Below are 25891 nucleotides of genomic sequence, written 5' to 3'. Positions count from 1 at the left end.
TGTGCCATTACTTTTCAACCAATTATTCACAATTTTGCCGATTGCATTGGCCACACATTTCCCATAGCATTTATTTTAATGTCAACGCGAACTCAATTTTTGTATAAAGAAGTTTTTAGGTTTTTAATGAACTTATCTCCCACCTTTTCTCCTTCATCTGTAATGTCCGATTTTGAAGCGGCTTCCGTTTCCGCATTGGAGTCATGTTTCCCAAATATACAGCCACATGGCTGTTGGTTTCACTACACTCAGTGTATACTTAGAAAAATTAATAATCTTGAATTGTCGACATTGTTTCGATCCAATACTGAGACACAATCTACAGTTAAAAAGCTTATGTGTATCTCTCTTCTTTCACCTTCTTTAATCCGCGAAGGGTTTTTATTGTTACGAAGCAATAACAATAATTCGTTATTGGAAACTTTATTTACTTATGTTGAACGGTACTGGTTACAACGAGTCGGTGTAAATCGTTTGTCTGTGTTTGATGAGCCTAGACGAACAAACAACAGCGTAGAAAGTTTTCACGCTGTGCTAAAAAAAAAAATAAAGCACCATGTATTAATATTTACGTTTATTTCAAAGCTTAAAACAATAACAAAAAACAAAGAAGCCGACATTTTACGATTGCGACGGGGTTTAAGCATATCAAGGCAGCAAAAGAAATACATCCTTCAAGATGGCAGGCTAAAGGCCTGCAAGGAGCGGCTTACCCGTGGGGAATATACAGTTTTTCAATTTTTGAAAGCTGCGAAACATCATGTGGGCAATTATATTTGTGACGACCACAGAGGTGATGATGATATTTTAGCAAGCCAATTATTGGTAGCACCTGTGACGTTGTCCAATGTTGTTTCATCTTCGTTTGGGTCTAATGTGCCACCTTCGTCTGGGTTCAGTATGTCATCTTCGTCTAATGTGCCTCCTTCGTCTAATGTGCCTCCTTCGTCTAATGTGCCTCCTTCGTCTTATGTGCCTCCTTTGTCTAATGTGCCACCTTCGTCTGGGTCTACTGTGAGTTCGTCTAATGTGCCTTCTTCGTCTAATGTGCCTCCTTCGTCTAATGTGCCATCTTTGTCTGGGTCTACTGTGTCTTCGTCTAATGTGCCTCCTTCGTCTAATGTGCCTCCTTCGTCTAATGTGCCATCTTCGTCTAATGTGCCACCTTCGTCTGGGTCTACTGTGTGTTCGTCTAATGTGCCTTCTTCGTCTAATGTGCCTCCTTCGTCTAATGTGCCATCTTCGTCCGGGTCTACTGTGCGTTCGTCTAATGTGCCTCCTTCGTCCAATGTGCCTCTTTCGTCTAATGTGCCATCTTCGTCTGGGTTCAATATAGCATCTTTGTCTAATGTGCTATTTACGTCTAGGTCTACTGTGTCTTCGTCTAATGTGCCATCTTTGTCTAATGTGTCGTCTTTGACTAATGTGCCATCTTCGTCTGGGTTCAATATGCCGTCTTTAACTAATGTGCCATTTACGTCTGGGTCTACTGTGCTTTCATCGTTGGTGACCAACATGCCGTCTTCGTCTAATGTGTCATCTTTGTCTGGGCCTAATATGCCGTCTTCGTCTTATGTGCCATCTACATCTGGTTCTCATATACCATCATCGTCGAATTTTATTGCTAATTCTGCTTTTCCGTTTGATTTTGAACGAATATCCAGGCGTATAAGATTACCTTGTGTAGTTCTTCCTAATTTTTCATCCGACGATAGTAGTGAAAATGAGGAAGAGGCAAGGCCATCGAAATTTAACATACCTGTGGATTCGGCATGTTTTCCAGAAGATTTTCCAAGCAATGTTTCAAATATTAACTCAGATGTTTGCGCAATCTGTATGTCAGGAAAATCTGGTGAAGTTGTGGTTGTCCCGTGTGGTCATGCGATGTTTTGCAAAAAATGTATGGAACAGGATTTGGAGTGCTGCCCAATTTGCCGTGCTGAAATAGAAAGTGTTATAACAATATATAAGTAGTTATTTTTCACGTGATTACAAAAATACTAAATTTAATCATACTTTGTTTAGATTATTTATCTTCATATTACTATTCTATTTCATTTCAAAAAGTATTTAAATTGAAAGCAAAGTTAAAAAAAAGTGTTTTTTATAGATTTTTAATATCGTATTTTTTAATGTCAGTAATGCCTAAATTATTTTCTGTAAAGTGAAATTATTTTAATAAAACTGGTTTCCTGGTTTAAATTTTGAGTTTATTTACCTACCTAACTATTAAGTAGTGTTAAAACTATGCAAGTTTTAGTACTTTAACTATTTACATTAAATTACTTCGGTTCCTTCAAATAAAAAACGTCAATGACCAAGACATTTAAAATTTTTGTAATTAACTTGATTAATTAGGTAGTCATTTTTAATAAAAACTAGATTTATTTGATAAATAAAAAATGATTCGAAGTTATTTGATTATTTTTAAAATTATTCTTTATTGGGAATAAATTTATGCATAAACATTACCTAATTAAAAATATTACCTGAACTAATTAAACAAATATTACGTATACCTTTTTTTAATAATTAGACTAAAAAATTAAATTTTTTTCATTATTCTGCGCTTTAATAACAATAACTAATTTTTAATAAATAAACAAGCTATTAAATATGTAAAACATACGAAAATTATTTTTTTAACTTGTTTTTATTTAACTAATATCATGATACACAATTGACCAAGATTTAAAAAAATAAGACAACCTTTAAATTTTAATAAACAAACACCTATTAATTAGTAATTAGTGATAATTCAATTTTGAAAATAGAAGAATCAGAAAACTTTATTATGACAAACAACATACTAAAATTTCAAAACCTTTAAAGTACTAGAACAAAAGTTATTTTGAACCAAAATTCGGACTAGTAAGAATAAAAACAATAATAATAAATATAATGACAATAACAATATGTTTCGAAATCTAAGATTTCGAACCATAATAATTTATGGGTAAGTTTAAGTTAGAAAGAATTGTTTTATTGTCAGTATTTAGTTTTAGATTAAATGACAGCATTCCGAAATAAATCTATAGCGCTATTTCCGCGTTTTATATTTTTAGATTCCGCCCACTCCTTTTTGGCTTTCCTTTATTTTCCGGTTCCCTTATTTTCCGTTTCCTTCATATTCCGTTCCTTCATTTTCCGGTTCCTTCATTTTCCGTTCCTTTATTTTCCGGTTCCTCATTTTCCGTTCCTTCATTTTCCGGTTTCCTCATTTTCCGTTCCTTCATTTTCCGGTTCCTTCATTTTCCGTTCCTTCACTTTCCGTTCCTTCATTTTCCGTTCCTTTATTTTCCGTTCCTTCATTTTCCATTCCCTCAAATTCCGCGTCCCCGCAAAAAACACTAAAGTTAAGCATATCTGTTTATATACACGTCCATAAGTCACAACAAAATGTAAAATTATTAACGTAAGAAAAATTAAGGGTTAAATTTAGTCATTAGAAATAATTGTTGATTTATAGTACAACTCTAGTGTCTAGGGTCTTCTTTCTTTCTGTTTGTCTGTTTTTACAGTAAAAACCTTTATAGAAAATAAAAAGCAGTAATTATTTGAGTTTGTCCTAAACTTTCACTTATGTAACAATGCATTTTTGGGTATTTTAATGCCAAGTCTGTAGGTAAAGGGTACATTTGCCAGCTCCAATTATTTTAAATGGGTTTGTGTCGTTACTATCAGGTTGCTTAAAATAGTGGAATGAAAATTGTTAAAGAAATGCTACTTCAGAGTTTTACTTTTTAAGATTTTCCCTCTTTATTATGTTTAATTTCTGTTCTTTCATAATTTTTTTTATTTTTTGTTTCTTTATTTTTTATTTTCTAAATTTTAATTCCTCATGGATCAAATTATATTAAGTGAATCGGATAATATTTTGTGATCTTTTTTTATAAATACCTGTAAACAGTTGTTATCCTATTTTAATTTCCAAAGTTTAGTTAAAGTCCAAAAGTATTTGTGTTTATATATATATATTTGGTTTGGGCCTTAAAGTTTAGCTTCCCTTATTGACTGGATATAAAAACAGAGTAGTTTAATTTTTTTTGGCATATATAACTTGTTTTATACAACTGTATTTTAATGTTGTTGTGATTTACGTTCTTACTGCGACTGGTATTTTTGTTTTTAGGTTTATTTTTTATGCCTTTTATATACAAATTAGACTAAGGTTTAACAAACTTTCGAGTTAACTAATTTGTGTTAAAATTTGAGTTTTTTGTTTAAATGTATATATTTTTATTTAGAAATTTAAAAATGGTGATCAATGCCGAAGATTGTACCGCCCAAGAAAAAATGTTAATTCAAAAGCTTCGTACAGAATCCGCTCTGTATCGAGGTTATCCTTTAGGTCTTATATTAGGCGGATCTACTTTATGGGGGCTTGCAAAAAAAGCCCCAAAAATGTCCCCTATACTGAAATGGAGCATGGTATTTGGAGCTGGAATTGCAGGAAATCTTTTTGGCCGGTTAAGTTACATGCCGATTGCTAGAAAACGTCTTATTGATGAGCTACCTGAAAATTCACAAGTTCGTATCCTTTTAACACAAACTTATCAAAACTTGCCGGGTTACAATGCAAATTCTCATACAGTAAAACAGGATCCTGAAGATAATTCCCCACCTAATGTCACTGTGACATATGGAGAAGGTGAAGATAAAAAAACATTTCTTTCCTACTCAGATTTACGAGAAGCAAATCGAGCACAAAAATTTAGAAATCCCCCATCGCTAGAATCAAATAAAACTAAAACTGAAATAAGAGAGTTTGAAGGTGTTAAAGAAAATGAGAAACCCAATGAGTTACCAAAAATTCGATATAATAAATATGGAGATCCAATTATAGAATAAATATTTTTTTTGAAGATTATGTTATGATTATTTTTTCTAATTTTGATTGATTTCTGCTTTAATAAATATTAAAACAATAACATAAAAATTGTTTACAGCCAATATCTTAAAAATTTCTAAATTTTTAATTGTTTGTTATGATTTGTGATCTTTTTCAGATAGTATATAAAAATGAGTTCTGTAATAACTAGGAGCATTTTTGCAAAAAGTCGAAATTATTTAAGAATTTCGTCACATTTTACAAACAATTCAATCCAATTAAAACCAAACATTTTAACAACGAGGTACTCCACAAACAACAATGATACAACAAATGTGTCAAATCGAATAAATAAGTTGATCAACAACAACAAAGTTGTTGTGTTTATGAAAGGAGTCCCAGATCAACCAATGTGTGGTTTCTCAAATGCTGTTGTCCAAATTTTAAGAATGCACGAAGTAGAATATGACTCTCACAATATTTTAGAAGATGAGGAATTGAGATCTGGAATCAAAAAGTTTAGTGATTGGCCTACAATACCTCAGATTTACATTAATAAAGAATTTGTTGGTGGTTGTGACATATTGTTGCAAATGCACCAAAATGGGGAATTAATTGAAGAGTTAAAATCTGTTGGAATTCGATCAGCTTTACTTGATAAAAAAACAGAATAGAATTTTTTTTTTCTACGTTTTTAAATAAAACTTTTCATCAATATTTTTAGCCAAAATTTGGTAATATATTTTGTTGTCATAAAAGAAGAATTTTGTACAATCCTCATATAATAAAAAAATTTAATTAATTTTTTTAAATCAGTTCAAGGTTTTTTGGATACTAAAATATCAAAAAGTTATTTTATTTTAAAATGTGGGGTATTTTATTATTTGTTTGTATTTTAGTTTTTTTTTTTAAATTGATGTTTTTCGCACAATAATAATGTTTAAATTTTTTTTCAGATTACATTATGGTTGAATTAAAAAAGTTAGGAATAAGTTTAAATTCACAAACAAAACAGAAAAGGTCAACAAATTGCACAAAAAATTGTAAGGAAGTGTTTAGGGTTATTGGTTTGGTTGGGTTTTATTATATATTCTCAATTGGATTAACTTTTTATAACAAATGGATGTTTAAGGTTTGTTTCCATTTATTCTTTATATTTTAAATTAATAAAAGTATATATATACATTTAAGCTAATTTTAGTTTTTTGAAACTAATGTTTAATTTACTTTATTCTTTTTTCATTGTATAAATAAAATATTTTTTTATTTAAATTAAAATTCTGCCATTTTGCATTATTTTATTTTTATAAAATCTGTTTTTATTTTTTTTAGTCATTCAAATTTCCTTTGATATCGACTTGTATACATTTTCTCTCAGTTTTTATATTATCAGGAATATTTCGATTATTGTTTTCAAGATGTCGAAAAATAACAGTCACTTTAACTTGGGGAGTTTATATAAAAAAAGTTTTTGTTACTGGTAGGTAGATGTTATTAAAAATTACTTTTTAATTCTTTAAAGAATTAAATTTTATGGATAAATGTTTAGTTTAATAACTATTTTTTTATGTATTTATAGGTATTATTTTTTGTTAAGTTACCAAGGGGTACTTTTTTTGGGTAGTTTCTGTTTATTTATATAACTAATAGTGCTATTATTTCTAAGCATATGTAAAAATCATTTCTATTTCTTAAAAGGTAGTCAATTTATAGAAAGTTTTTTTTTCTGACCTGAAAGATCAAATGAACTAAAGAAAATAATTAAATACATGTATTAGCTTTTTACCAGTTTTTTTTTCGAACATGAACATTGCACAAAAAATACATTTCCTAATATATATAAATTCTTTAACTCTAGGTATAATTAGTTCACTTGACATTGGATTCTCAAATTGGAGTTTTTTGTTTATCACTGTCTCTTTGTAAGTTTTTTTTCATTTTGTTTAATTATTGTTACATAATTTCACTGTCTTCAAGATAATTTTTTGGCAATTATAATTAATTACTGCTTGAACTGCAAAAAAATTGAGACTGGCGGTGGGTAGTGAAAGTTACTTAACATTTAGGCCATTAAGTTGGGGATAAAAATGTACAAAAGATATATTTAAATGTTATATTAAATTTATTTATTTTTTTGTTAAATGGTTTACGTCATTTTTATATATATGAACCAATTTTACTGTAACATAATTTGACAATACATTTTATTTATTTTATTTTTCTGCAGATACACCATGATAAAATCAACTTGTATTATTTTTATTCTTGGATTTGCAATTTTATTTAAACTGGAAAAACCAGTAAGTTAATTTTTTGTGGTATGTTTTAATAAAAATATAAGCCATCTAATTAAGGTGTTTTAGGAAATTTAAACTGTGTGAGGCTTACTAGTTGTTGTAACTCAAATATTAAACAAATTTTATATTTTTTTTTATTTGTTTAAGTCTATTAAACCCCACCACCTATCTTCTACACCCTGGCGACTTCCCAAGTAAATTACTGTAATATTTATTTTAAACTTTCTGCAGAGATGCTCGCTTATATTTGTTGTGCTGTTTGTATCTGGAGGTTTATTCATGTTTGTGTTTGAATCAACTCAGTTTAACTTGGAGGGTTTTATTCTCTGCTTAAGTGCATCTTTCTTGGGAGGAATAAGGTGGACACTGAGTCAAATTCTTACGCAGAAGAAAGAGTTAGGTCTGTTTTGCTAAATTTCTTTTTTTATTTTGATTTTGCCTTTATGTGAAAAGGCCGACTTTACAGCCTCAGAAACAGTAGCATATGTTACCCTTATATAATCTTTAATTAATGGTAATAGTTAACTTACTAATTAGTTTGTGACTTAGCAGAAGTTGTTAGTTTAGCTTTTTTTACCTCACTTTAAGGTTTAACCATGAATGCAGTGAACATTTAACCCATGACAAAAAAAATAAAACCTAGGGTTTATTTACTGAAAATATGTTAGTAAGTAAGGAAAAAGTATTTTGAATAAAAAGTTTAATTGGTTTTTTATATAATTTTTTTTTAATTGACAATCTTTCTTTATTTTATACTAAATAAAGAAATTGTGTAACTAAGTTTGCTTGCATAAACAATTTTTTTATTTTAAGAAACAAAGCTTTATGAGGTCTGAAATGTCTTATTTTTAAGATGATACATATTTAATTAGTATTTATTTATTTATTTTTAGGTCTTAGTAACCCGATAGATTTGTTATATCATTTACAACCAACAATGTTTATTGGTTTGTTTCCACTAGCTCTTGCACATGAAGGTAAACTTATTTGTTTTATTTTAAAATGTGTTACTACTTTATATAGCAAAATTTTTTTTGAAACAGTGTTATATAGTTTTAATTGATTAGACCCCTGTGATGCATATTTTATTAACTTTACACAATTAAATTTAATAAATATTATCTCACCATTTTTTAAATTTAATATTACATTTTGTTTAAGTAATTAACAAATATATGTATGCAATGTATACCTCTTAAAATCATTATTAATTTATCATATATATATCTTCCAGGACTTGGATTTTTCACAACACGCCAAATGTTTGGTTATGTTGACATAAATGAAATGTTACCCTCACTGTATATGATATTAGCGGGGGGCTTTATTGCTTTTATGTTAAGTTTTTCTGAATATTTACTTCTTACTAACACTTCATCTATCACTGTTTCCGTTTGTGGAATTTTTAAAGTAAGTTATGCAATATTATTTTTTACAATTTAAATCATTTTCTGTGGTGTAAACACCTTAACTAGTGGCGTGGCCACATGGTTGTAATTTTGCCATTTTTGCAAATCGCTGAGAACTGAAGAGTTTTTTAATTTTTTTGTTGGGGGGGTAAACGTTTACAGATTTGTCATTACATACATGTACAGCAAAATTTAAATTCTTCGTTAACAAAGAAACAACCTTTTGTATAACAGAATCTGAGTATTAAAATAACTGATATATATACGAACCGATTGTGATGTCATAGATGAAATATTCATGATGTCAGACCTAATTGAAATTTTTTTGGTAGTTTTGTTTTAAAAAAACGGCAAAATTTCTAAAATTAATTAAAATAAGAATCAGTCCTTTCAAAACTGTTCAAGGGTCTAAAATGGAGTGATTTAGGCACCTTATTTCAAAAAAATTTGGCAGGAAACATGACCCCGTCCCCCCCTAGCAGTGGTATGAGCTTCTTTTGGCACCCCCCGGTTTACATCCTGCCTATGCCACTGATCTTAATAATACTTTTTTTTTATTATTTTGTTTTCTTATACTTTTATTGAATTTAGTAGTAAACCTAATCAGCATTTTAAAAATACTTTTTAGGATTGGTTAAAATATTTTTTTACCAACTGAAAATTTTTATTAGGAAATAGCAATTTTATTGCTGGCAACAGCAAAAAATGGAGATCACTTAACTTTACTAAACTGGATTGGGTTTATAGTTTGTATGATGGGAATAATACTTCATGTTATTCTTAAATTTATTAATAAAGAAAAGGAAAAAGGTAAAAATTTTAAAAATAATAAATTTTTACGAAAAAACTATACAGTTTTTTTTAATAATTTATATTATTTCTTTAAAGTGTAAAATATTAAATGTTTATTTAGATATCAATGAAACTGACTCGATACAAATGAATTTACTTGGGGATAATTGGTCAGATTCAGAAAGTGAAAACGAACTATTTAACATCAAGCATAATAATATTAGATAACAACTATCCTAAAAGTTGTTTTGCATATTTACAAATTGTATCTTATAGGTAAACAAAAAGTACTTTAATTTGTTTTGGCCTAATATAATCTTTTTTTAACTTTTTTAGGAAATTTTAATATTTGGGTAAAATCTGTTTATATTGTTTTTATAAACAGTTAGTATAAATTAAACAATTGCCACAAATATTTAAGGAGATCTATCATATGTGATATTAAGTTTTACTGTATTAATACACAATTATGAAAAATTGTTATACTTTAACTGTGCCAAAAGTGTGTAACTTTTATTCTGACTTAAGCATGGTACCAAATGTTATTCGTAGTACGAATAGTTTTTTTTCTTATTTGAATTTTTATGTTGTTTAAAGGCATTTAATACCACAAAGTAGTTGCTCTTTTATTTCATCCATATTTATTATAGTAATTGTTTTAACTTATTCTTATGTGGTGCAATAAAATATTAAGCTTTTTTTATATTTTTTATTGTCGGGTTTAGTTTGGAGATATGTTTTTTTTAATTTTAGTTGAATTTTCTTTTTGTGTAAACAGTTTCTTTCGGTCTAAAAATATTAATTTAAAAAGTAAAATAAAATCTGTAAACTCGTGATATCTATGTCTGTAGTAGTTGAAAGTCAGTGTGTTGTGTGTGTTGTCGTTGGCAATAATTGGTTTTGAAGTTCTGTTCGATAATTAGAAGCTTCGTAAATATTTATTTGGTCTTGGTTAACTACACGTGTGGTCCCATGCGGTAATAGGGCACTTTATATGTGGTCAGTTATAATGTTTTTGTGTGTTAATATCGCACAGAATCATACAGATAACCAACCAATGCCAATTGATTTGTTACCTGTGTTGTCATGTGCGGTATTTTGACAGTCTCTGTTTGGTCCTGTGCCGTAATTAGATACTTTATCTGGATCCATGGCGTTGCTTATATGTCTGTGTGGTTCTTTGCAGTTAATACACACTTATGTATGGTCCTGTGGGATAATTCGATACTTTATTTATGGTCTTGTACGGTCTGGTGTGGTCCTGTGCGGTAATTAGACAGGCCAATTACGGTCCGGCGGTTTAGTGCGGGCCTGTTCGGTCCTTTGCAGAAATTAGTAGGACTCCTGCATTGGTTCATTTTTCTTGTTAATTTTAAATTATGGAAATTAACATGCAGAAGTTAAATTATTATCATTCTTATTTAATTACATTAACAAATCGCCCTAGTATATTGGCCTTGTTCTAATATAAGATAATAATAGTGACAGGTCATAAATCTGTAAATGTTAGAAATTGTTTAACAATTGACAATCACGACAGAATTTATAGATTTAGGGTTTTTAAATTTGAATTTTCACATATGCAGATTTTGATTTATATTTAGACATTAATAATAGAAAATATTTGGAACACTGACAAAAAAAATTATTTTTACTAACCCATGAATAAATTGTTGAAAAGTTGTTAAATTTAACAGTGGGGCTTAAGGGTTACAAGTGATACCATTATTTCATTATAAAAGCTGGCGTGATCTGGCAGCGTGGTGTAATGGTCAAAAAACTTGATATAATCCCCACTGCTCTCATGCTGTAGCGCCCTTGAGTAAAGGCACCATAAACAATATGAACTTCTGTAAAACCAGCAGCTTAATTATCGGGCAATTATATTCAATAATATTCCAACATTTTAAAGGCAACTCAAGGCTGGGTCGGGGTAACTGATGTTACTCTATGTTTAGGTCGTTAAGTAGCCCTTCCCAGACCGAGAATAATAAATATAAAAAAATGGTAGATTAATGTTTTTCTGCTTGTTGAGTGTGATAGTGCATGATGTGATAATAGTTCGTGTTTGTGTTTGTAAATAGTTCGTATTTGTGTTTGAATTAATTTAAATTTAAACAGTATATATATTGTTTTTATTTTAAAAGTTCAGTGTTAAGAGTTATACCATGGCCTCCTCTCACCAACTTATAAGTGAAGTTAACATGAAAAACAACAGTCCAGATCGAAGTGAAAACAACAGAACAAATGAAATTCCATCTTCATGGCAGGGCATTAAAAAATTGGTTCACGGACTGCGCAAAACGCATTCCCAATTTGCGAACAAAATTCTTCATGATTTTGTGTTTGTTGATCCTCCTAGTGGTAATAATAATGTGGCGACTAGACTCTTATTTCTTGGAGTGTTGCATGGACAAAGAGAAAACACTCTTCTTTATATTGATGTTCCAAAAAATCATGATCCAGATTTCTTGGATAAACCAGTGGAGTGGAAACCCGTTCTTGGTTTTTTTCAGGTTATGAGTTTATTATTTATTTTGATATTTGTATTTTAACTTTTGTTTAAGCAGTTTTCATGATTTTAAGTACATATATCATTAATTACATTTAAAAAAATATATAAGTGTAAATATGTTAATTGAGAAAACACTCTAAAGTTATGTTTAATTATTTAAATTTATCAGATCAATAAAACATTAAACTGTTACACTGGCTTGAGCAAATAAATATTTTTTAATGAATTCATAAGGCGCTTTTTATAAAAACATAGGATTTTTATAAGAATGAAAGTTTTTTGTCATACTAGCTGAATTGTGTATAGGCTATATATACATTTTTTTTTGATTAAAAAAAAAATAAAATGTAAAATCTGTGACTAACATGTAAAACTTCACAGGCGGGTATGCATGTTGGAAAATATTCAAAGGAAGAAGAATTAATGAGGGAGAGAAAACGACTTTCCATTCATGGAATTACTTCTTTTCAAGTTTCCTTCTCCAAAATTTTGTTTCCGGCATCAGGATCTCTTTTCATGATTAACCTCGAAGATATTGGCACGGTGATTATGAAATATTCCACGAGGCGTAGAGAATTTTTTGCGGTATTTATGTTGCAAAGGTCATGTTAAAGTTGCGGTCATCTGGTTTGGAAACAATTTATTTTTAATAGTTTTCCATTTGTAGTCAACAAAAAAATTTGGGTGAAACAATTTGTATATCTTTACATATTTAACTTTTAATGATAAAGTATTGATTTCGATTTTTTTGTTGTTGATAAAAAAGTAAGCATAATTGTTTTAAGATGTTTTAACATCATATAATATGAGTAGTTGGTTTGTAAAGTTTGCTTTAAAAGCTTTTTATGTCAACATTAAAATTTTTTTTTAAAAAACTTTAGATGTGTATATTTGATTTATTAAAATACATTATATTCTATTTATTTTAAGTATAAGTAGAGTTCCATTACATTAGTTCTGATTTTTACCATTGTTGTATTTGTTACTTGAAAATAATGAAATTACTGTCTCTTGCAGTTTTAAACACAGTAAATTGTTTCTAAAGTTCTAATTTTTTGCAGTCAAGTGCAATTGAACCAGTTGAAATATCGACTCAATGTTCAGGGTGCAGAATGGATCCAAAAATATCCCCAAATGAGCCCCACCTGGTGGCTTTTGTACATAACAACGACATTTGGGTAACAAACACACAAGAGGGCGGTGAAGTGAGATTAACATTCACTCATGATTCTAAAAGTGGTTAGTTTTAGTTTTTATGTTTATATAGTTTTTCTTGCCAGGTAAAGTGACAAATAAAACCTGTTTAACTGAGGACCTTTTTATTAGTTTTTTTTTAATTTTATTGTTCAATATTTATAATAGTTACATTCTTTTCTGGTAAATAATGTACAATGTATTTTCCTGCCTGGCATAATTTTACTAATTTATTTTTAATGTTTAGGTTTAAATACAGTTACTCCTCTACCAATATCAGCAGGAGTAGCTAGTTATATCGTTCAGGAGGAGTTTGATCGCTATACTGGATACTGGTGGCAACCTAACACTGAACTAGGTTTGTTTCTATGATTTTTTTGTTGATTTTAACGTCATACCCGAGTACTCGGACTCGGCCGAGTAACGCGACAAAATACTCGGGCTCGTCGAATCCGAGTAATTTGGATTTTAGCCCATCCCTAATTCTTATATAAGCGTGGTTGTTTTTTTATAAATAGCCATGTTTTATTGATTTGTGTTGATTTCCTAATGTTGAAAATATGCTGGCGAAAATTATTCCTTGTAAAGTCTTTGAAGTTGGTCCTTTTTGCCTTGAGTATAATAAAATAAACAAAATGAAAGTTATATTACTTTCACCGGCAGCGTTGTGCAGTAGTAAGAAATCCCCACTGCTCTCATGATGTAACGCCCTTGAGTAGGGTGCTATAAACGGTATAACTCCTGCTGAGCCAGCACTTAATCAGACTTTCCCACATCGAGGATAAAGATATATACAAAAAAAAAAAAATTAGTTGAAAAGTTATGTAAACCTTTTTTATGGCCTGTTTGATTATTGTCTTTTTGTAAAACAAGATTGAAATAGCCTTAAAAATTGCATTTATATTCCCTTTGTTTAAGTGTAAAGGCTTATATTGAATATAACACCATAATAATTAACAATTTTTAATATTTAGGGCAACATAGGATATTGTATGAATTAGTGGACGAATCAAATGTTGAAATTCTCAAAATTTCTAATCCTATAACTTCGCACGCTGACTCATACAGATATCCAAAATCAGGTGAATAGTAATTCATAAACCTAAAAATATTAATTAAATTAATAAACAAAAAGTTATTTTAAAATTTAAGTATTATGCTGTATATTCTTTATGTATATTTAATTTTTTTTTTTAAAAGTGGCGTTATCAACAATTTTTTTAAAAAGGTAATGCAAGCGAACTAAACAGTTTCTGGCGAACTCCCTTTTTAAACTAATTTACCTTAAACTGCTCAATTTTATAAATTTAAGGAGTGTGGATAAGGCCTTTTTTATCCTAACATTTAACATAGAAACATGAACATTTTGTGCTAAAAAATGCAATAAAAATTAAATCTTAATTTCTTAGAAAACTGACTGTAATTGGAGTTAAAAAATACATATTTAAAAGGGTATCTAAAACAATTTTTGCAATTTTAATTTAAATTTATTATGATAAAAATTCTTTTTTAAAGTATAGTTTCAAAATAATATTGCAGACTATCTATGACACTTAAATTAATGAAATTTTAAATGCGATCTAAAACCCTTCATACATTTATATAAAAGCAAGTTTTTTGACCCTAATATTAACATTTTTATCTAAAACTTTGTATCTGTTTATTTGGGCACGAATAATAATTAAAGTCATTTTTTTAAGATCTAAATAACTTATAACATTAAACCTATTTTTTTTTTTGATAAAGTCAAATTTAAAATATTTAGGAACAGCAAATGCAAGTGTTAGTTTAAGATTAATTGAATTTAACACAACTGAAGAAGGGAAGGTAATGTATCTAACTTTTAATTGTTTAAAATTTTGATTTAAGAATCAGGTTAAAACCTTTGTTAAAAACTCATTCAGCAGAATGTTTTTAATAATTTTACATTGCAAGAAGCTGCACTTTGTTTTAGTATTAAAATTTGTAACTTATATTTATCTGTTGTAATACCCTAGTACTGCAAATTGTTCTTTTTTATTTTTAAGGACTTTATATCGGACTTACATACAAATAAATTAATAATTTGTCCACTAAGCTTATTTATATACAAATTATCGTTTTTATTCAGATCGTAAACCCTGTGACTTATAAATTATCTGAATCGTTAAAAGAAATATTTCCTTGGTTAGAATATATTGTAAGGGTTGGTTGGTTACCCGATGGTCGGGGGTAAGTTTTTTTCATAAATATTTTCAACAATAAGTAAATTTATTTAAAAAATAAAATTATATTCAACATAATTAAATAAAAACTATTTTTAATATTATTTTAGAATCTGGGCTCAATTACTTGATAGGAAGCAACTTCGGTCGACCATCATTTATGTTCCACTTGGCCGATTTGACAAGGTTGTGACCCCTATGACCCCACAAATTATTCTGGATGAAAACGACATTGAAATGAATGTCGAACCACAAAACCAACCAAGCGTGAAAATTCTTTATGAAGAAATCTCAGATGTCTGGATTAATGTGAGGATAAAAAAATGTTACATTATTTTTACAAAATTTTTGTTTTGAATTAAAATAACTTTTTATACGGAAAAAATAAACACATACAAAAAGTTGGCTTTTAAAAAATATAGAAGTATTATTTATTTACAATTTTCGAATTTAAAATTGAAATTACAATATTTAAACAAATGTTTAAAATATTATTTAAATGTTTGACTAAAATAGTAACTTAACTGCAAATTTGGTTATAAAAGATATAATTATTAAAGCTGCACTAAGTTTTAAAATGTTATTAAAAATACTTTTGCGACAATGGCATGGCTAATTTAAGGTTACAACTTTGATGCTATACTTCCTAGGACGTTGTAAGGAAATTTGAATTTAAACTTTAGGCATTTTCCTTAAAATTTAATTATTAAAGTAAACGAGTATTATTTTTAAAAAATATGTAAACACCAATACTAACAGCAAACAATTTTCAATACAATCTTGTATTGTTATGGACAGTTTAGTTTTAAGGAATCAGGCATATTTTAAACGATAAAAGTATTTTAAAATGCATTTTTAAACACTATACAGTTTAAATAAAGACATCACATAGCAAAATCTTTTAGTTAAATTTCGTTTTAAAGGGAATAAATATATATACACATAATATTTTTCTATTTTAATTTAATTTTTTTTTAAATTTTGCAGGTCAATGACACGTTTCACTTTTTTAAAAATCAAAGTAATTCGGATGAGATTAGTTTTATATGGGCAAGTGAGCACACTGGTCATAGGCATCTTTATTTTGTGGATTGTAATTTTAAAAGGGGAGCTGGAGCTAAAAGACATAGTACTGGAGATTTAGTAGATGGTTGGTTTATTCAGTTGTTTTTTAAATTTAATTTTCTTAATATTACTTCAATTTTATATTGTATGGCAACTTAAACTTAATCACTTAACTTCTTATTTTGATTTTACTTCATCGGGTTTTTTATTGCAATCTAATATATAAAACTAAATCAAATAGATAATTTTTTTTGAATCAATGTATGTTAATATTTATATTTTTTAGGTGAATCAAGATATTGTTTAACAACTCTAACTCCGTTAACTTCAGGTATTTGGGAAGTATTGGAAGTAAATAATTCGGTAAATTTTTAATTTTAATTAATCTTTTAGCAATTCTTAAAACTAGTCGATAACCCCACCCTGTTGTCGACATTTAAATCATCATAATATAATTGTTTTTTTGTAAGTTTATTGTTTACACAGTTTAAAACATCCTAGTTTTTTTTTAAATTCCAAATTTAAAATTATTTTTCTAGTTGTGGGTCGACGAAACTAACAAAAAAATTTACTTCATGGGATTGAAAGATTCTGTTCTGGAAACACATTTGTAAGTTTTTTTACAAGTTATAGAAAAAAAATGTTTTTGTAGCCTTTTTAATTAACCACAAATAGTTTGCTATTTGTAAAACATATTTATACAAATAAACAAAGTTTACAAAGCAGAAAAATTTATAAATATATACAAATAATATGGTATCCAGCATCTGCTCCTGTAACAGAAACTTTTTGTGGCAAAATTGTTTTACTAACATCCGGCCAGTATATTTTTGAAATTAAATTTTTTTTAAAAAATATAGGGTCGGATGGTATAAATACAATCGATCATATGAATTTCAGTCAAACTTTTATTTGGTAAAATAGTTTTCGGAGATATATATACAAAAAAATTTGTTTAGATATTGTACATATTACACTTCACCAAACCCCCCTGTTCGTATCACTCAAACCTCATTCTCTCATTCTGTTTCTATTAGCAAGGTTTGTTTATTGAATTTTTAAATGAAACTACTTTCAATAACTTGCATAACAACAACCGGCAGCATGGTTTAGTTGTAAGAATACTTGCCACCTTACACATGAGGTTTTTGGTTTAATCCCCACTGCTCTCATGCTGTAGTGCCCTTGAGTAAGGCGCTATAATTGATATGAACTCCTTTTAAACCAGCACTTAATCAGCAGGATAATTACCAGGCAATTGTATTCTATATAATATTCCAAACTGCTAAAGGCAACTCAAGACTGGGCTGGAGTAACTGATGTTACTCTATGTTTAGGTTGCGCATTCGACCTTCCCACATCGAGGATAATGATATATACATAATAAACAAACTAAAACTCAAAATGAACAAAACATTATTTTATCAGGATTGTCAACACTTAGTGACAGTATCAAGTAGTATTAAAGAATTATATTCGGCAAAAGTTTACAATCTAGATCGAAGACCGAATGCTGTTGTTAACTTGCTTGAACCACAAGGTAGAAAAAAAAAGTTTAAAAAATTTTCCACGCTTTAAATTTTTTATCTTTTTAAAAGTGGTTTTAGATGGGAGTATTTTATAGTTATATTTTAGATAAACTTTCTTCAAAGAAATAACTGTTCTAGGCTTGCTGTTTAAAACACCTCATAATATATTTAATGGCACACAAAAGTTTATTTTGCAACAAACATTTTTCTTTTAGCAATTATTTAAAAAAACATTTTTTTTAATTGTCATCGCTGAAAAGCATATTGTTGCATCAAAAAATAGTAAATTAGAACAGAATACTGATTCATATGCAAATAAAATAACCTAAAACATTTTTTTATTTAGAAATTTTTATATCCTGTATATATACACTTGTTTCTTGTATTCATATTACAATTATTAAATCTAAATAGCATTAATTGCATAAAAGTTAAGTTTTTGTGCAACCACAGTATATAAATAACTAAGTTATGGTAAAAATTGCCAAACTTAAAACTACATTCACACATGAAATATTTTTAGCATTGTCACCAGATTATGTCGCACCAGAATTATTTAGTTTTGTGAACACAAACAAGGATGTACTCCATGGGTTTTATATTAAACCGGTAAACATGGAAAGTGGGAGAAAATATCCGACCGTGTTGTATGTCTATGGTGGTCCTCATGTAAGTAAAAGTAATTCTTATTTTTTGTTTAATATACATTCTTAATTTTTAGAAGATTGTTCAACATTGTAGTTAAAGTATATTTTTAAGATTCCAAGCTGTTTCTATTTCTATGTTTACAATTTTTTTTTTAAAGTTAAAATATATTTATTTTGGTTTTACTTTGTTTATAATAATTAATTAAAATAATTATTTAATTGGTTTGAAAATTATAACTTTTGTGATCAGGAAGAACTCCATTTAAGAATCCTATATCACTTTATTTAATATAAATTTATTTTATCAAAGGTGCAGTTGGTGAGTAATTCATTTAAAGGGTTGCGTCACCAACGACTTTCCACATTGTCAGCATTAGGTTATGTTGTTGTGACTATAGACGGTAGAGGTTCAACTCACAGAGGTCTACAGTTTGAGTCTCACATCAAGCATAAAATGGTTCATACTTATTTTTTCAATAAATATTTTTTTTGCAAACTAAGATCAGGTTGTAAAAAATGAAAGTATATAAAGCAGCTTCATAATTTTTTTTGTTTGTTGATTGATTTTTCTAATGCAACCAGTAAATCAACTTATAAATGGCAATTTTTATCAATTTTTAGTCTGTAAATTGTTTGTTTTAAACAGGGACAAGTAGAAATAGCCGACCAAGTTGAAGGGTTGGAATACTTGGCCTCAAAAGTTGATTTTATTGATTTAAGCAGAGTAGCAATTCATGGATGGTCATACGGTATTTTTTTTTTAATTGTGAATGCTTATAGGTTCACATGTTGTTTTATTACACCCTTTATGATATATACAAAGTTTTTAATTTCTTTTAAATTTAATATTGTTTTTACTTTTTTTTAAAATTATAATAAAGTTTATATTCTTAAGTTTTCTATGTTACATCTTTGCGTTTAACAACAAATTTATTTCAGGAGGTTACTTGTCTTTGATGGGAATTGCACAAAGACCTGATATTTTTAAGGTAAGTTCCAAAATAAAAAAACAACAAAAATGTGAATTTAATCTTTAATATATTGACATTTTTTAAAGATAAAGTTTAAAACAAAACGTTGATAATTTGTCTAATACTAACTGTATAGTTAATATGATTATTTATATCAAAAAATACTAACATTACTTTATTGACAAGATTTTTAAACATATGGTTTATTATGGTTCATTTAAATTATTGTTTAATTGCTGCTTTACAACCTGTAAAGAACTATAATTGTTAGAATATAATAAAAACTTACAACTAACATTTGGCATTTACCTGTTTACCACAAATGGATTTTTTTATTTTGAAATATGTATTCAAATATTTAGGTTTCTGTTGCTGGAGCTCCAGTTGTATGTTGGGAGAATTACGATACTGGGTATACTGAACGATATATGTCTACACCTTCTAATAATTCAAGAGGATATAAAGAGGGATCAGTGTTAACCCATGTCGATTCCTTTCCGGATGAGTAAGCATTTTAAATTTTTCATTTAATAAAAATTTAAAAAAATTTTGTATAATCAAAAGCAGAAGATTGAACATTATGCAAAATAGAAGTAATATTATTATTTATAAAACTTTTTCTTATTATATCATTAAAAGGTTTTTAATTATAACAAAATTAACAATTTTAGGCCAAATCGATTACTACTTGTCCATGGATTAATTGATGAAAACGTCCACTTTGTCCATACAGCTTTACTTGTTAATGCGTTAATTAAGAATTGTAAACCCTACCAGCTACAAGTAATTATAAATTTTTTTAAATAAAGAACAATAATAAAATTTCTACTTTTTTAAATGTTCGAAAATTTACAAACACAATATTTACACAAAAGTTTGCAATTTTGTTGTTTTTGTAACAGAAAAAATTTTTTCCCAATAAATTCCAGGTGTATCCCAGCGAACGACACGGAATTCGAAATCCGGAATCGAACGAACATTTTGAGGTCGCTGTTATTTCCTTTCTCCAACGAAATTTATAGCATTTTTAATCATGAAAAAAAACTTTGTGTTTTTATCAAGTGCCTGTATTTATTTTAATGTAAACATAACTTTTTATTTATTTTTCGTGCTAATATGGACTTTTTATGCGCATTTAAAGCAGACTAATAAAATGTTTATTACAATAACCTTAAAATATCTTCTTTTTTTGCCTAAAAAACAAATGACTAAATACCTAAGTGTAAAAAAAATAAAAAAAACTAAAGAATATTTTGTTTAGGTTAGTTTTTTGCAAAACTGCTATATAAATTTAATGTTTATTAATATAATTTTATAAAAATACGAACAATTATAATGAGCTGAAACTAAAAAAAAATAAAAGCACCGTAATTGTTTTTTTATACAACTATTTTTCTTTTTATTGTGTGGAAAGGCTGACTCGACGACCTATACCACAAAGAAACGTTTGTTACACTGACCTTGCCCTTGGTTGACTTTGTAAATTTTAAATATTATCAATTCTAGTTTTCAAAAATTACTTACAGAAGTTACAGATTAGAGTTGCGTTCATAAAAACGCTGGCCAAGCGTTACGAGACTATTGTTTTGTTTTTTAGAAAAAAATATACAATTAACTTTGTATTGTTGTGGTGGAAAAAATAACAAAGTTACAATTGTAATTTAAAACATGATATAGTCATTACCTTATTAAAAATCATTTTTTGTTTTTATTTTAATCCGTTTCATTAATTAATTCAAGGTTATGACATGGTCTCCAAAACTAGTGATTGTTGAAGATTGTTTTTAACTACCTAAGTCGTTGTTTAATATAACGTGATTGTAAACTTGTAAGTTTATGATGACAACAAATTTTATAAACAATTGTTAATGTGATCACAATAAAATTATGTGAAACTGACACTGGTAAAAGAGTGAAACATGAGATAGTAAACGCGATTCTATTATTTCAATTTCTATTTATTTGCTTGCTAGATTATAATTAAAGGCTGTCGTAATAGAAAAACTAATTTAAAAACCTGACTGCAAAACATTATAGAAGTCAAATATTGGCCAGTAAAGAAATTAAATTCTCAAACAGACAAGGTTATATTTTTATTGAGAAAATTCTTTTTTGAAGTTTTTTTAACAAAAAACAAAATGTTCAGTATTGTTGCTTTAATGTGTCTGATTGGAATTAATCATGTTTACGGTAGTTGCCAACCTCGTCAGTTTCCAAGAAAAGGTAATTCATGATGACATCAGTTATCAATTAAACAAAATATCAATTAAAAAACAAACTATTTTTAACAGAGTTTTCACACCCAGATCAATTGTATTTTGACGATAAAAATTGTCTGAGTGCTGTACCAATTACTATTGGCATTTCTAGGTTTGATAGATTCAATGTTTCTTTTCTGAGACGAGTAATCAATCAACAGATAGCGGGTCCAACATTAAACGTAAAACCTGGATTTCGCATTTGTTTGAACGTGGTAAAATATGTTAAGTTTGCGTATTTAAATTAATTAGGTTCTTATTAGGTTAAAATACGATGTAACAGAGTTGTTTGTGTAAAAAGTTTTGCGCTGTTAAATTACGCATAAATAACTTTATATAAGTTATATCACAGGGTCTGTATTTTTTTAATATAAATTTATTAAACAAAACTTGGTAGTAGGTATTTTCTATACCATCGTTAAAAACAAAACAAAAATGTTTTTAAAAAATGCATTTAGACAAACACGCTTAGTGACAGTGTATCATCCTTTACACAAGTCGCGGTTAATTCGACAATTCTTCATTTTGGCGGAGCAAGTTTAATTGAAGGACCGATCGTCCACAATCCGGTCATTTTTAATATAGAAATTTTGCCAGATAAGACAACATTGGTCGACTATCAGACATTGCTTTTATTAGGCAGATTCCGAGAGGGAACTTTTATCTATCGAGCTGGAAAGCAGGGAACTTCAGCTTTTCAGGTTTAAACATTATCTAATAATTTTAAGTTTATTTTATTAAAAAAATAGTATGATTTTTAGGTCGATTCTGGTATAAGTGGGATGCTAATTGTTAAAGATGTTGTGGGAAATCCTTATTTTGGGCTCCCGGAGGTTCAGGTTTTGATTCAGTCTACTTTTCAATATGGCAGAACTTTCCCGAATTTTGTTAATTTACAAAATCAAGTTGGCGACATTTTTCGGTAATTTACATAAAAAGCAAATACAATTTTTTGACATTATTTAAAATCTTGATATTTTAAAGCAACAGCGAAGTTGAGGAAAATTGTTTGCAGTCTTCAGTCAACTATTTAACGGTAAACGGCGAGATTGAACCAAATTTACCTCTTTCAACTGGAGTTGAAACAAGATTTCGGTAAAGAATATAAAAACAACTAAATTTATTAATATGCTAAATATTTTTTTTTGGCAATTAAGAATTGTGAACGCGGGATCGACTGATGTCGTTGAGCTTAGACTAAATGGAAGTTGTTTGGTCAAAGAAATTGCCAAAGATGCATTGTATTATGCTCAGCCACGTGATTTAATATTTAATCGAACTTTGTTGGCACCAGGCTCAACTGTAGATTGGATTGTCATTTGTCACAAAAAAGGTTTATATGAGGTTAGTACTATTATTCTATAAAATGTTTTGATTTGGGAATTTTTTTATCAACAATAAACAAATATAATTAAACATAAAATACCTATGATAACCTTATTAACTTCCTATTACCCAGATAAGTTATTTAAGGTCAGCTGGTTGTCTATGTCGTAATGCCAATCTTTATTAAACATATTTATTAAACTAACAGGTAATTTCCGATCCAATTTTGATCGAAAACCAGGGAATTATTAATCGATTTCAAGGATTGTTATTTAATATTAATGTTTCTGGGCCGGACTCATACCAGAACTTTTTAGAATACAATCTTACTAACCGAACTCCCGCGAATGTTAGGGAGCAAATTGTCACAATTTACGACGTGGAATTTTCTCCCACCAATTTAATTAATCGTGGCGTTATAAATTCCACATTTGGGTAAGTTTTAACTTGGTTAAACGTAAAATCATAGTTTAAAAAAATAATTATTTAGACTTTCGTATTTGGCATCGACTCCTGGTAATGTATCGCAAATGTGGAATATTTTTAATGCCGATCCAACTCAATGGCAAGCCGTGTACTTTACAAGTTTTCCAATTCAGGTATTACAATTCAGGTAAAATTCCAGCCTAATGGAAGTTCCAATTATAATTAAATGTGATTATAGGTATACAGTTACAACGAATATACAGGTCCTTTTGTTTATGAATATGGTAACTCCTGGTCATATTACAACGAACAAGGCCTTTCTTGCGAGGTTCAATATGTTGGATTTACCCAAGGTAAAAAGAATCTATAATTTAAGTTTTAAAATTTATGTTTAAAAAAAAACTTAAATTTAGAAGCACAAACTCAGTGTTTTACTCCGAATTACACAATCGGAGTAAACTCCAGTTTATTGGAATATCAAAAAATTGGGGATTTTTTGAAAGTTTTGCTTTTGCCCCCGTTATCCAATATAAGTGTAAGTATTTACTTTTAAAAAAAATTAACAAAAAAGGTATATTTTAATTTGAACTAAATGTTTTAGGTCCGATTTCATCCTAACGCAAACAACAATACTCAAATTATAGCGGAGCTCGGAAGCGCTATCTTGTGGAAAGCTGACCAGGGTGCAATTTTACATTTTGGCACAACTCCTTCCCGTTTGTAATTATGTTATAAAAGCGTTCTGAATGCAAAAACATAATTGAAAATTTAAAAAAATATTTTTAGATTCCCAAATATTAACTGAATGCTATGCACCAGGCGAATGCGATGAAAGATCTAATTTATTAAATTGTTCTGATATTACTTCTACTGGAAATCAACATTATATAAGTTGTTTACCAGCATCACCACAACCGCCACCAGAATACTTGTGAGATTAAAATAACTTGTCTGATTTTAGCAAAACATAATTTTTTTTTTAAATAGCATGTATTATAAATTTTAATAAACTTCCTAATTTTACTCAGATATTTTCTTTTCTTGTTGGTTTTACCTATTGGGATTTTTTTTGGATTCATGTATCGAGCGAAAGTTTTAGGGGATAGACGGTTTGTAAAAAACTTAAAACTATGTTATCAATAAATATTTCAAAATTTATAACATTTTTGATCGCCTTAGTGTTCGCGCAGAACTTCATGAGGGTCGAAATCAAGTTGAGCAACTGCATATGCCTAGAGTCCGCCCAGTAGCTAACGAGGGACAAAATCAAGTTGTGCAACTGATGCCTGAAGTCCGCCCAGAACCTAATGGGGGACGAAATCTAATCGTGCAACTGCATATGCCTGGAGTCCGCCCAGAACCTAATGAGGTACGAAATCAAGTCGTGCAACTGCATATGCCTGAAGTCCGCCCAGAACGTAATGGGGGACGAAATCAAGTCGTGCAACCAAATTTGCCTGGGGTCCGCCCAGAACCCGGTGAGCGTCGAAATCAAGTCAGGCAAATACCAAAAGCTGGAACTATTGCTCCAAATAGAACCAAAGGTCGAAAGAAAAAAATATATAAAATTACGAAAGATAACGTGACACAAAGACCCAACAAGCTACCTCCGTTAGTGGCAGATCGTATACGGCGATTGCATAAGTTCCCGCCAAAAAAACAAGTACCACCTATTAACACATACTAAAAAATAAAAAAATAAACTTTGGCTCGATCATGTTAATTCCGGGGAGTGAGCAAAATCAATATCAGACTTAAAGTTATCTTATCAGCAGATCTGTTGTTCAAACTTAACTCAATGTTTGATTTATTTCGAAGATATATTTGGGATTAAATACAAATTTCAACTATCCATAAAATATGTGCTACACAATAAATAATCGGAAACAGAATTCTTTTTCAATTCGTACATGAGTTAATTTAGAGAAAACTAAACGATAGCTGCGGCTGGTTGAATGTTTTGTGTTTCAGCTTTACAAGAAGTCGTTTTTTTCTCTAGTCGTGATTTGATGTAAAAAGGTTTGTAGACCGCTGTTGTTAAAACTGTGCAAAAACAATTTTTATATTTGGTTAAAAAAGCTGCAAACATATTGATTTGGTACCAAAATTTTGGAAATCAAGTTAAATGCAGTTGTTGTTATTTTCTATGTTGTTATTTTTAACTTGCATTTTAAAGGCCGTAAGATGTTGCCCTTCAGCTTATATTGAGGAAAATAAAAATGTTCCCTAAAAATTAAAACAATTGGTAGTGTAATATACCGATTATGACATCAAAGAACAAGCTGAATAGTTTTTACCCCGTTACTGACAAATTATTTGCTCCAAATTATTTGCTCTTCATAACAATTCACACTTTTTTGACATACACTTTGATATATCATTTTTAAATGGTCGATCTATTAATTTAAAAAAATAAGAAAACCTTTA

General features: G+C 28.8%; 5 protein-coding genes across 6 annotated transcripts; all 5 read left to right on the top strand.

The window, feature by feature from the left end:
* The first annotated feature begins 3356 nt into the window (after positions 1–3356).
* On the top strand, positions 3357–5010 carry LOC145751876 (uncharacterized). Its single transcript, XM_082568004.1, has one exon. It carries the CDS (start codon positions 4228–4230, stop codon positions 4849–4851), a length of 624 nt encoding a protein of 207 aa, XP_082424130.1. The 5' UTR covers positions 3357–4227; the 3' UTR covers positions 4852–5010.
* Positions 4903–5505, top strand: LOC145751877 (putative monothiol glutaredoxin ycf64-like). The gene has a single exon (XM_082568006.1). The coding sequence runs from the start codon at positions 5023–5025 to the stop codon at positions 5503–5505; it is 483 nt and encodes a 160-aa protein (XP_082424132.1). The 5' UTR covers positions 4903–5022.
* Positions 5506–5751: 246 nt separating this feature from the next.
* On the top strand, positions 5752–10032 carry LOC145751875 (solute carrier family 35 member H1-like). The gene is made up of 9 exons (XM_082568003.1): positions 5752–5963; positions 6164–6311; positions 6690–6753; positions 7059–7131; positions 7360–7528; positions 8022–8105; positions 8363–8538; positions 9209–9347; positions 9451–10032. The coding sequence occupies exons 1-9, from the start codon at positions 5796–5798 to the stop codon at positions 9555–9557; spliced, it is 1128 nt and encodes a 375-aa protein (XP_082424129.1). The 5' UTR covers positions 5752–5795; the 3' UTR covers positions 9558–10032.
* A 221-nt stretch (positions 10033–10253) lies between these two features.
* Positions 10254–20647, top strand: LOC145753170 (dipeptidyl peptidase 9-like). Its single transcript, XM_082569570.1, has 20 exons — positions 10254–11845; positions 12226–12387; positions 12906–13083; positions 13286–13396; positions 14013–14120; positions 14804–14865; positions 15149–15249; positions 15353–15551; positions 16230–16392; positions 16594–16670; positions 16847–16917; positions 17267–17348; positions 17736–17847; positions 18360–18505; positions 18794–18940; positions 19130–19232; positions 19423–19472; positions 19817–19959; positions 20126–20237; positions 20384–20647. The coding sequence occupies exons 1-20, from the start codon at positions 11498–11500 to the stop codon at positions 20474–20476; spliced, it is 2568 nt and encodes an 855-aa protein (XP_082425696.1). The 5' UTR covers positions 10254–11497; the 3' UTR covers positions 20477–20647.
* Positions 20648–21464: 817 nt separating this feature from the next.
* On the top strand, positions 21465–25649 carry LOC145752747 (uncharacterized). Of its 2 annotated transcripts, none has more exons than XM_082569079.1 (14): positions 21465–21677; positions 21746–21927; positions 22171–22413; positions 22474–22634; positions 22697–22807; positions 22870–23056; positions 23247–23473; positions 23529–23637; positions 23703–23817; positions 23878–23999; positions 24066–24180; positions 24251–24395; positions 24493–24573; positions 24644–25649. In XM_082569079.1, exons 1-14 carry the CDS (start codon positions 21593–21595, stop codon positions 25149–25151), a joined length of 2391 nt encoding a protein of 796 aa, XP_082425205.1. In that variant the 5' UTR covers positions 21465–21592; the 3' UTR covers positions 25152–25649. The 2 variants fall into 2 exon arrangements, with proteins under 2 accessions (XP_082425205.1, XP_082425206.1); XM_082569080.1 differs by having other exon boundaries at positions 24655–24794.
* Positions 25650–25891: the final 242 nt, after the last annotated feature.

Source organism: Corella eumyota, chromosome 5 (genome assembly GCF_963082875.1).
Source record: "Corella eumyota chromosome 5, kaCorEumy4.1, whole genome shotgun sequence".
In the NCBI taxonomy this organism is placed as follows: Eukaryota; Metazoa; Chordata; class Ascidiacea; order Phlebobranchia; family Corellidae; genus Corella; species Corella eumyota.
Note: the sequence above shows the minus strand (reverse complement) of the source record. Positions and strands in the feature narration are given on the sequence as shown.